The 12,397-nt window shown below is 35.8% G+C and overlaps 1 protein-coding gene across 20 annotated transcripts; it reads left to right on the forward strand.

Moving 5' to 3' along the window:
• Positions 1-1,977: 1,977 nt before the first annotated feature.
• On the forward strand, positions 1,978-11,298 carry LOC147410577 (cytokinin riboside 5'-monophosphate phosphoribohydrolase LOG8-like). Of its 20 annotated transcripts, XR_015176981.1 has the most exons (12): positions 1,978-2,557; positions 3,952-4,120; positions 5,018-5,103; positions 5,285-5,389; positions 5,506-5,536; positions 5,850-6,059; positions 6,181-6,316; positions 6,932-7,183; positions 7,320-7,511; positions 7,985-8,044; positions 8,265-8,317; positions 9,382-9,480. XR_015176981.1 is itself a non-coding variant. In XM_086437010.1 (7 exons), exons 1-7 carry the CDS (start codon positions 5,005-5,007, stop codon positions 8,466-8,468), a joined length of 447 nt encoding a protein of 148 aa, XP_086293136.1. In that variant the 5' UTR covers positions 4,931-5,004; the 3' UTR covers positions 8,469-9,480. The 20 variants fall into 20 exon arrangements, 6 of the variants coding, with proteins under 6 accessions (XP_086293136.1, XP_086293183.1, XP_086293192.1 ...); XR_015176979.1 differs by lacking the exon at positions 9,382-9,480 and having other exon boundaries at positions 7,320-7,404; positions 8,265-8,309; XR_015176980.1 differs by lacking the exons at positions 8,265-8,317; positions 9,382-9,480 and adding an exon at positions 8,234-8,253 and having other exon boundaries at positions 7,320-7,404.
• The last annotated feature ends 1,099 nt before the right edge of the window (positions 11,299-12,397 follow it).

Genomic DNA, 12,397 nt, shown 5'->3' on the forward strand with positions numbered 1-12,397 from the left:
ACACCCGAATTTGAGCGGGCCCTCGACGCAAAATACCCCAAAAAAACCAAAAAAATTGGGATGGGCCCCAAAGCCCAAATCTACATTAATAAATGTTCGAGGCCATTTACGTGGCCCATGGACTCGCACACCTCACCACCCTCCTACATTCCTAAATCCAACCCTATACTATTCTACCAAGCCCAATCACTCTTCTTAAAACCCAAGTCCATCCTCATCACTATTCAATCCCCTATCTAAGCCCAAAACCCTACCCAATCTACTACTAAAGCCCAAAGCCCAATCCACTACCCAAATCCAATCCAACCCATCATCATCACATCAAACCAATCACCAAGAGATGACATATGTCATCATCTCCTTCCACCTCCCTCATCTAATCAACTCAACCCATAACCCTACCCTAACCTAACATATTCCCCATCCTCTCATCATCAACCACCAACATCACAACCCATACCCTACATACTCTAACACTATCAACCACCCACATCACAACCCATATCTCCCACACCTCAACCATCACTTTCCCTTAAAACACTCCCATAAAATCACCTCAACCCACACCTCCCATACTCTTCTCTCTAATCATCCAACCACCATCACCAATCAACTAATCTCTTCATCCCAACATTTACCACATGTCATCATCCCTTCAATCCTCTCAAAATCAAACCAATCACTACTCATCTCTCCAAATCAAACACCATACCTCTTCAACCATCTCAACACTCCTTCTCCAAACAACTCCCTTACACCACCATTCCTCCCATCAACCATCACTCATCTTACCCCACCAAACACTCTACCCAAATGGATTTGGGTAAGATCCAAACCATTTGGGTTAAAACACAACCCATTTCCCTCATTACAAAACTACCCTTATTTCTCCCTCAAATTTCATACCCCTCTCCTCTCAAACCCATGCCATTATCCATTATTCTCTTCATTCACCCCATTATACCCTCAAAATACCTCTCCAACCTCTATAAAAACCCCTCCATCACTATAACATTTTTGATATATAGCGACGGTTTATAATGGCGGATAATTTTATCCGACGCTACATATACATTTTTTGCAGCGGTTAATATTATCCGCCTATATAGGTAGACTTTTTTGCAGCGGATCATTATATCCGCCGCTATAGAGACCCACCACATATCCCCACTTCATCCTCCCTACTTATTCAGTGCATATAGCAGCGGATTAATATATCCGCCACTAAAAAATAATCTTTTTTATATAAAAAAATTATATTTAGTGAGTTCTTCTCTTTAGTATTTTTTTTAAATTGAATCTAGCAGCGGACTAATATATCCGCCACTAAAAAATAATATTTTTTATATAAAAAGTTATATTTAGTGAGTTATTCTCTTTAGTAATTTTTTTAAAATTGAATCTAGCAACAGATTAATATATCCGCCACTACAAAATAACATTTTTTTATATATAAAAAGTTATATTTAATGAGTGCTTCTATTATAAATTGAATCTAGCAGCGGATTAATATATCCGCCACTAAAAAATCATTTTTTTAATATAAAAGATTATATTTAATGAGTCTTTTTATCATATTTTTTAAAAAATTGAATGTAGCAGCGGATTATTATATCCGTCGCTAAAAAATTAAAAAAAATTTAATATAAAAAATTATATCTAGTAAGTTCTGTTTATCAAATTTTTTTAATTGAATATAGCAGCGGATTAGTAAATCCGCCACTAAAAATCAAATTTTTTTTTTTTAAAATGTAAAAAATTATGTTTAGTAAGTTTTTCTCTTTATCAAATTTTTTTTAAATTAAATAATAGCAGCGGAATATATGTTCCGCGGTTGCAGAGTTAATTTTTCTACATTTCTTACGTCGATTTATAGCAGCGGATTTGTATTTCTGCTGCAGTAGGTGCGTTTTTCTGTAGCGGATATATTTATCCGTGGCTACACTCAACCCTTTAAAACATTTGTTGCTACACTCAACCCGTTAAGACATTTGTTGGAGCGGAAAATACAATCCGCCTCTAAAAGTTTCTAAATGAAAATATCACAGCGTGCGAATTTCCCTCTTCCCTCTCATTTTCAGATGCTTTCCTTCTAAGGGTAAACCATCGGTTTGGAGGAAACCGGCGATCCATGAGCATTTACCCGTTCATGAACCGAGCAAACTTCCAACTCTTTGATGACTAAAGGGTCCAGCTTTTCCTTTCAAGAACATTAGGCCAGGGTTTAAATCTCAGCAGCTAGTCGTCCCTCCCGCGCTTAACATCTCCTTGGGGCTTTTGATGGATTGTGAGGAGAGATCCGATTGATTCCTTGGTAGAGATGATTAGGGTTCTTAAGAGAGGGATTTTGTTGTTGGTGGAGATAGAGTGAATCTCTTTGCGCATGAAGATGGCGATCGTGTTAGGGAAATTGAATCCAAGCAACCATTGGTAGAAAGAAGAGGAAATCGGATGGAAAGAGAGATCATCATCATCATCAGAAGGAGGAGTGCAGATCAGAAAAATGTCTGAATCAGACCAAAGATCTCATTTGTGTTTGATCCAGGTTGAATACAAGGTCATCAATCTCTTCTTCAATACTTCTAGATTCATTGTTTTTTCTTGTTTATTTTTGTGAGAGAGAGAGACAGAGAGAAAGGGAGAGAGAGAGGGAGACGTCCTTTCCTCTTTGCTGTCCTTCTTTCTCTTTTGAGAAGGAGATGCAAAAATGAAAAAAACTGATCTGCTACTGGCACACCTCCCAGCAATATGAAAGCATTAAGGGTTTAACACTAAAAATTGAGTTTCTGCTAGGGGCACACCAACGAGTTAAACCAGTAAGTTGTTGTTCATGCTAACAGCATGCTGAAAAACCTTTTTTTTAATTTTATTTTATGTTTTTTTTTATTATAAAAACATACTGCCAAAGGGCAGATTGACAAAAATACAATAAAAACTAAAAAAAAGTCAAAGGATAGATGGATTCATTAAAAAAAAAAAACTACAAAAACATCTAAACTAACACTCCGTCCTTAATGAAATCAACCTTTTGAAATTCCAAATTATTTAAGGTTGTTCCGAATATCCTTAGATTGAACCATAAAGAGTGTGCCAAACTAAATATTCAACATAACGATCAATAATAGAGCCAAAAGAAGGATGAACCATAAAAATAAACAGATAAATTATTTCTTTATCTTTTATTATTTTTGTGATCCAATCAAACTAGTTTCGTATCATTCCTACATCTTACATGCACACACTGAAGCACAGTTACTACACTTAGCCTTGGCACAATGATTCACCATGACCTTGTTACTAATATATTACCCCCTCGTTGTCTCCACACCCCTCATTAGAAACTGTTCACATACAAGCATTTGTAGACGCTCACGCAACAACACCCCTGGTCGTGCTAAGAGCTGTTTCATTGTCATATTGTGACGTATGCCTGCATAGAAGTTTTATTATCTGAAAATCTAAATTTAAGGCCCTGTTTGGGAGCACAATCCATGTCCCCTAAATACATAGCTTGGTGAGAGTTGCTATTTCAGGAAACAACTTCTTTGAACATTTGGTAACTATATTAAAAATTTTGGTCTTTTTTTATCATTAACTTAGTATCTTTGAAGCATTGTAAGAATATTTCGGTTGATAAGATGGGCCTTTATGTTATTCATTGTATCGAAAAATTTGATTCCTTTAGCCAATTAGTCGAGATCGATGTGGGGCAAGTGAATTGGTGATAAGGAGACATTGCTGATTCTGATTCAGCTAAGATTTGTTTTTCCGAAATGACTCAGACCTGACTTATGCCCAATGGGTTATATGCAGTCAATTGTGCATGATTGGGGGGGTTATTTTGATAGGGATTCATTCATTGATCCAATAGTTTTATAATTTTCTTCTTCCATTTACATTTTGAGTATTCTGCATGAAGTAACAAGTCTGATAAACTATTGCTACTTACAGCTGATTACCAGAACGAAGTAGAGTTGGAGAAGTACTTGCTAAAGGATTTTAGTCTGGCCTTGTGAAAAGAGAAGACCTTTTGATTACCACCAAGGCTAGTTTAAAGCATTTCTGTTAGACTATCTGGATTTATACCTTGTTCACTTTCCCATAGCCACAAGGCGTACTGGTGATTTCCTACTTGTCATTACATTTTCACATTTGTTTTTTATTTGTATATATGATTATGTGCAGTAGTTTATACCTCTTTTAATTGCTGTATTTGTGTGCAGTAGTTTATACCTCTTTTAATTGCTGTATTTGTGTGTTGTATATGTGGTCCATTGAATGTTCAATCCAAAGTCTACTTCATAGATAGGGCACATCCCGAAAATCAGATTGATATCACACTATTACATTAAAGTGATACTAATATCAATTACATAGATAGGGATCCTAACTCTTTACTAAATTTATCATCTCAATTCATTTATTGTTATTCGAAATTTTTAGCAAAACAAACATATCCATTATAGGAAACTAGATCATTTGCCTCGGGATACATTAAGAAATCATTGCACTTGATATATACCATGATTTAGGTTGATAAAGCAAAACACATGTGGGCTGAAATGATTCAGTGGAGGAAGGATTTTGGTGCTGACACTATTCTAGAGGTATTTTGGTCCTAGTTTTAGACTTTTATGGAGCACTGTGAAGTCTTTTCTTCTATCAGTAAAAAAAAGATAGGTGAGGGAAATAGTTATATTCCCATGGTACAAGCTATCCATTTTATGAAATTTAGCGTTGGTTGGAGACACTCACCTAGTATGCACCACATGTCACTGATATGCTGAGACCTTATTATCGAAACATCTCATTATATATGACATATCCTTTACCCATAAATAAAAGAATTTATTGGATGATTTGTCTGTGCAGCACGTTTGTTGAGGCTGGTGTTTCCAACAACTGAAATGTGTGTCGAGTTATATCAAAATGGTTAATGTATCCATATTGGGTACTCCTGTCTTAAGTGTAACTGCAATGAATGGAGATTAATAGCCATATTCCATGATTTCTGCAGTTGGACCCCACCAGCCTGTTACTTACAATACATATACTGCTCCAATCCAATCACCACAGGCATATTTCCATCCAAATGGACCTCTGGTATGCCCTTCACACATTTGGAAATTTACTAATACATGTTAAGGTTGAAATGTCCCTTAAATTCTGAAAGTGACCACACTTATATCCATTAATTGGTAGTTTTTGTGTATTTCTTTTGATTGCTTTTGTGAAATCTTTTATGGGTTTTTCTTTTAAGTTTAATGAGTATTGATTATTACAGGTGAAAAGGAGAATTGATTTGGTTTATGGATTGATGGGTTCGATATCTCAGATAGTTTATGATGGTGGCTGCCATGTTCTTGAGTAACTAAGAAATATCATGATGGTTGTATTTTTCATATAAATTTAATAATGAAACTAAGCTATGAACTTCTGGCTCTTATTAAAATGCTTTTTGTTTTTTTTGTTAATTTCTGGTTCTGGTTAATTTCTTATATGCAGGGTCATTCCAACAGCTCTTGTACCTATTGAGGTATGTTTTGAACTACAAAATGTTCTTGAATTTTGATTCAATATAGCTTTTTATAGATATCTGATAAACCATCTCGCCTTAACGTTCTTATTATTAAACTTGATTCTAATCCGTCGAATTTCAATAATTTTATGAAAATTATGAGTCGTGATCCAGAGCGGTGTCCCGTTCCTATAGTAGGCTATTAGCCACATACAGTGTCTACTTGGCACCTCTTGGTTGGAGATTAACTAGTTTTAGATCAAAGCCATTTTTTTTCCTTCTGCAGTCAATGGTGCCTCTAATATTGGAATTTTGCACTGGCGGCCAACAGAGTCTGCAAAAAAACTGGCAAAAGAATGGAAAGAGATGGTTCTAGCTGATGAAGATATGGGACCAGAATGCATTCAATGAGCTTGTGCACAAGCAATTAGGACCATCTGTTGACGAGGAAAGCGGACTAGTATATGCTTTTGATAGAAACCTTAAGTTGGGATTTCTGCCAGCAAGTATATTTTGCAGTGGACATACTTACTTTGTTCAGGTATTCAGTCATTGTTTTGTTCTTAGGTATTCTCTAAATGAATACCTGACTTCCATAGAAGTTTCTTTTGCTATACCTTGTTCACTTTCGTTCACTATTGATGCTTAAGCTACATTTGCAGGCCATGCATCAACAACTCAGATTGGAACGATTTGCTGTGCATACCACCTTTCAGTTTGCAGTTACTGATGGAAAGCGTCATCGATTACGTGAAGCTATCCTTTTCTACGATGAACCAGAATATTATGATTCACCAGGTTAGATCTTCTCTGTGCAACTTGTCATACATCTTATCGATCTTTATGAGGTGATGTTGGCTGTGTTTCACAGATTCTTCAACATGTCTAGCCTTCCAATATCACTCCACATACTTTATGGATAATTATACTACACAATTTTCTCGTTACCTGTTGTAGTTATTCATTATTTCCCCGACTTCTGACAACTAACTTATTTTGTCAACAAATACAAATAAGGACTATTCTAAGGAGTGGAGATGGGCTTGGGTTAGGGTGGGGTGGGAGAAAGATATTAACTTATTCACTCAAAGCCACTCTTGGTCATTGTCATTAAGCCAATCAATTGTATAAAATAAGGAGATCATCCCACCTGATCTCTCATTTTTTCTCTTATACTTGCTCATTTATTGACTGTTGACCCTAATTTAAACTCCACATTGTTGTTTGGAAATGAGTTCCATATATCCTTGTTGCTTGATAACATTCAAAATTTTCTCTATGTTTTTATAATACTCAGGAATTTGGAATCTTTACCTTATAGAAGTTTGTAATGGATTCTGCCTTAGTTGTCATTAGCATCAATCTCTTGCAAGCCAAGATGAGAAAATTTATATTTTCAGGGAACTTATGCAGGAGGTTTCTTGTCATTTAAGTCGTCTATCCCAAAGAGCCTCATGTTAGATGGGGAGCATAATGTTGAATCACACTTTTCTCTCATAAATTACCAAGTATGCATATGTCAGCCTAATCTTCTATCTTGTATAACATGGACTTGTTTTAATACTAATCTCTGTTGCGACTTGTTAATTACATAAAAAATGGTTTCTTTAGATAAAACAAATGAGGATTGCACTTGCTATTGCTTCATTGTTGAACCGTACACTGGTGAGTGTAATTATTTATATTGCATTTGTGTTTTTCCGATTAGTCTGTTACATTTGCTTTTAGTTCTATTCTATAAAAACTCGGTGTATTCTTGACTTTGTTGGTCAACATATTTGGATATCTCTCATTTTAATAGGTCTTATGGAAAGTCCATCGATTCTGTTCCTTGTTCTTTAGCTGAAATCAGGAGCTTCTTGGCTTTCAAACCCAGTCGGTAGAATGTGTGTTCCCCTAACATCGATTCTGGTAGTTGTTTTTCTGCACTGTATGGAAGCCTCAAGATAGTGTTTCATGGAAAAATAGGACTCATTTCTGACCCCAATATCTGGTATAAGATATAAATCATGTATACAAATCTGGGTCATTTTTAAATGAACATATCTTCAGGAATGTTCAATAAAATATTTTACTTATATAAAAAAAATTATTTGAAATGTCCTTCTATCTACATTTATAGTTCCAAAATGAAATATTCATTCATATGACAGTCATGATGGTTCTGTTGTGCTTCATACCATGTTCATTTTTGCTCAATTTGATTAGTGTGACTGGAAACTGCTTATAATTATGAACTTCATAACCCATCCCTCCATGATGTAAGAGTACCATATATTTCTTAGAAAGCTAATGAGAATCTAAAGATGTTGGTTTTCCTTGAGGAATTGAAGATAGGTTTTAGATTTATGTTCCTCATTATTGTGGCATGCTAGACATGCCTCAACTGGATTAAAAAATTAGACATTCTGTCCTTGACCTTATCACTTCGTATTGAACCGGTTCTATTGAATATATGTAAAATAGGAATTGCATTCAACAAGGGGAGTCCTCGCAGGAGAAAGGGCTAGAGCTTTCCAGCTACAGGTATGAGTCATATTGATCTGAAACTATGTGCAGCAAGTCCAGACCTGGGATCAAAACCTCATCTTACACTTAACTAACCACCTATCAAAATGAAAGTTTTACCGTGCCTTTTTATTTTCTTGATTGATACCTCTGTTTTGAGGGAATTTTATGACTTCATGAACCTGACTTGGTGTTCTAACTGGTGAGGGTGCCCTGTATGGGGTGGATATCAACACAGGTGGAATTGTATATTCATTTGCCAACTTTGTATGGGAACCTGCAGTTGTGAAGGTATTCTTTCTTCCCTCATGTTGTACCTTAGTTATTGTTTACATCATTTCGCCGGTCGGATTTGAGTGTTGGTTATTGTTCTATTGTATCATTATTGTGGGTCTTATTTCATATATTACAATAAATGCAGTTATTTGGTGAGATGGTTTGAGCAGGACAGTGAGAATGGGTCCTTCCACTATGTAAGTGGGTACTGGAAGCACGAGAACAGAGAAAAGGGGATGGATGCCCGCAAATATTTGGTGAATTCAAGGATGACTTGGTTGGTAATTCATGTGAAGGGTCTGCCATCAAATGAATGCAGTTAATGTAAACCACCCCAACAATTTCACATAGTTTCCAGCATACAAACACTTGGACCAAACCCCATATTGTGAGAGGGCTCTAGTGTTGCATTAAACAAATAATATCAAATAGATATTGGTCATGAGCAGGATTCACATGTGTTAAACATTGAAACTACAGCTTCAGAACTGCCTGAATCTAACCCACCACTGCTGCCTATAGTCATTTACATTTTCTCAACGCACTTAAGCCTCTCCTTTCTTAGCCTCTCCAACTCCTTAACCATTTGCCAATGCACTAAAGACAGATGCGTCTCGCCAAAGCTTGCTGACATTGGGCGGGCCATTGTCAACCACCTGAAAGCTAAAAGAGCACAATGGCTAAGCAAGACCACCACAGCAAAGAAACTAACAGTGCACTCAAAACTGAAGAAAGATGTGTAGGTCCTTGACTGACCTATTAAAGTCATGGCTGCCCACACTCCGATCTTCTTGCCTAGCTGCAACAAGGTCATCTTCTATTACATGCAACAATTGACCCATAACAATGAGGTCTAATGCTTAAAATCCTGGCGTGTTTTTTTTTTTTTTTTGGAAGATAAATTCTGGTGTGTTGGTGACCAACATACATGAGCTGGTTTAATGAAGCGGCGTGACATTTGGATACAACATCCGACGCCACACCATATGCTGATATGTAGAATATTTTTGTGGTATGTTTACCTGGCTTGGACAACAATCTGTACATGTAACCTTGGCAATGTTGGGTTTGAATTTTAGGTGCTGATTTTTAAAAAATGGAATAATGGTTGGCACCAACGTGATTCTAGGGGGTGTAGAACAGATGATTGTACCTCCCATGGCCTACCCAAGCTTTTTTAACAAAATCAGTTGCAAGAAAAAAAAACAACAGAAACAAGGTTTGCATCTCTCAAAACATAGATTCTGCTTCTAAGGTTTTAGGTGTATATGTGAATTACAGGAACTTCAACCTCTGATAAATTTTTTTATATTGATGTAATTGGTATGATTTTAGATTTTCAGTGGATGACATGAGAGCAAATACAGAGTATTCTAGATATAGTGCCGGTGCTCCTGTTATCCAATGGTTTTGGGAGGTGGCTCAAGGTTTTAGCAAAGAGGATAAAACTCATCTCTTGCAGTTTGTGATGGGCATCGCAAAGGTACCTGATTTTATCACACAGTTTTATCTATTTTACTTCATATGCTCTAAACTGAACATTTAGTAGCCTCCACAAATGCTACTTTTCGGGTGTATTTAGTTTCCACAAAACTTGACCTTGAAAAATAAGAAATTTAGTGGAAAAATTGAAATGCTTGTACAAACTGAAAATTGTACTTGTGGTAATGATCGAGTGAGTGGTGTAGAAGTATCACACTTGTGCTCTGCAATGCTAAACCATGAACAACTCTTGTAGCTGATGACCTATAAATCAGTGTATATTCTAGAATACCCACGCACACACTTATGTAACATCCTTATACGTTGCAATCATTAATAGAGTACATGATTCATTTTCATACTATTTCATCCATGTTTTCAAAAAGGTCCATTACAATTACTTAATTCTTTCTCTCCAATTCCATTCATATGGCCTTGAAAGAGATACCTATGAGTACTTATTGAGAAACTACAAGATGGGACTGGTATCTAGTTTGCCATTTGACATAAATTTTACTTATAAAACAATTTGATTTTAATATATAGCTCAGTCAATGTCATTTACCATTCAGTTTGCAATTTGAATAGAGGTGCACCATTTTACAGACGTGGAACCAATTGCCTTCTTTAGAATTGTCAATCCAATAATAAAAACCAATAGATTCTAACTTAGGGTAGTAATCTGGTCAAATGTTTGACATAAATTTTTAGGTGGGCCATTCATATTGGTAGAAACATACAACTTATGTTTCCTTAACACACACAAACCACTTTACAAATTTATAGCAGCTCACCCTTGTTTTTTCAGTAAAATTTCGAACCGTTCCTGATGTCACTATTTGTTTGTTAAGGTTCATGACATCTGCCTACCCAACAATTTTCATCTGTAAATGTACTTCATTTGCTTACCCAATTTAATACAAAAACATAATTGGTTGTAAGTTCCAGAAAACTTTGATACATTTGGCTACTTTTTAATCTGGGAATTGTAGAAAACTAACCACCTATGGTACTAATACTTAGCTTTTTTATCTAAATCTGGAAAATTCAATGATATTAAATGTCCTAGAATAGGGGAACAACTAGCCAAAGCTTAGATGAGATTTCTTAAGCTTTTGTGTGCCATAGCTTCTGGTTTTCCTCTTTGGGTGGCAAAAAACCTCTTGCTTGGAAAGATTAGCACTTTTATTATGCAAAAATCACTTTGTATAATAAATCCTTATTGTGCAATAAGTCCACACATACTCAAACCGGAGTAACCACTTTTCTATTATACATAATGTTTTGTTTTTTGTTTGGCTGTTCACAGATCCCGAAATGCAAGAGCAGATAGAGAAAACCCTTTATAGTGGGCATGCTTCATATGCAGTTTCCTTAGCGGTATGAATGCTTTTGTAGATATCCTAAATCATCATTGTGATCTCCAAACTACCATTCTTTTTTGTCAATATAGTCTTGACTCTTGAATAAATATGTTAGTTTAAACTATAAACATGTGCAGTTCTTTGGTGATTTACTTATGTATTAGTGCGAGATTAATAAAAGTTAGTGTGGCAATAGTAGCTCTCTTATATTATTTATTTTAAAGTTATCAATCTGTACAGGTTGGGGGACACAGGTTAAATGTATATATATATCTATATATATATATATATAGGGAAATGTTCAGCAACAAACATTTTGACAAACATTTTTCAAAACATGGGTTAGAGGTTTTGGAATGGGCTGATTTTTGGTGAGGATGATCTCTACGGTGAGGAGATCATCATCACCAAAAATCAGCCCATTCTAAACTTCTAACCCCATCAAAAATGATTTACAAAAAATGGACGGTCCACGATTTTTCAACTTGTAAACTGGGGCTAGAAGTTTTGGAATGGGCTGATTTTTGGTGAGGATGATCTCCTCACCGTAGAGATCATCCTCACCAAAAATCAGCCCATTCCAAAACCTCTAACCCATGTTTTGAAAAATGTTTGTTGCTGAACGGGACCCATATATATATATATATATGAAAAAAAAATTACAGCAGTGAATACAAATTTCGTCTTTATATATTGTTTTTGAAGGAAATATAATAATCTTTTTTTAAAAAAAAAGAGTGTCTAGCAGCGGATTTTAATATCCGCCGCTATATGTGTTATATATTTTTTTTTTAAAAATTGACCTATTGCAGCGGATTTTAATATCCGCCGCTATGTGTTATATATATATTTTAAAAAAATTGACCTATTGCAGCGGATATTAATATCCGCCGCTAAAGGTACTACCTGCAACAGCGGAATACATTATCCGCTGCTATAGTCAACGACGGAGGATTCAACGACGGATCGTTGGTTCCGCTACTCATCGCCGCAATAGCTTTTACCGGCGGAAATATTACCTTGTAGCGGCGGAAAAATCCGCCGCTGTAGATCAAAAATGTTGTAATGCATTCTCCCCTCACCACAACTAATGAAAATTTAAAAAATAATCCTCAAAAAAAAAACTACAACTCTCTACTCTACAATACTCTCAACACCTCACTCTCAACTCAACTCAATCTTCTACAACCTCAAGCAAGTCCAAGTCAACTCAAGGGAAGACCTATTTGAAGATCAACTCAAGGACAAG

Source organism: Akebia trifoliata, chromosome 1 (genome assembly GCF_017979445.1).
Source record: "Akebia trifoliata isolate Shusen 1 chromosome 1, ASM1797944v1, whole genome shotgun sequence".
Taxonomy (NCBI): domain Eukaryota; kingdom Viridiplantae; phylum Streptophyta; class Magnoliopsida; order Ranunculales; family Lardizabalaceae; genus Akebia; species Akebia trifoliata.

Coding starts and splice junctions, on each gene's coding strand:
- LOC147410577 (XM_086437010.1), top strand. CDS start 5,005: ATGATTTCTGCAGTTGGACCCCACCAGCCTGTTACTTACAATACATAT. Junction 5,104..5,284: donor TCCATCCAAATGGACCTCTG/GTATGCCCTTCA, acceptor TGATTATTACAG/GTGAAAAGGAGAATTGATTT. Junction 8,045..8,233: donor CTAGAGCTTTCCAGCTACAG/GTATGAGTCATA, acceptor CTAACTGGTGAG/GGTGCCCTGTATGGGGTGGA.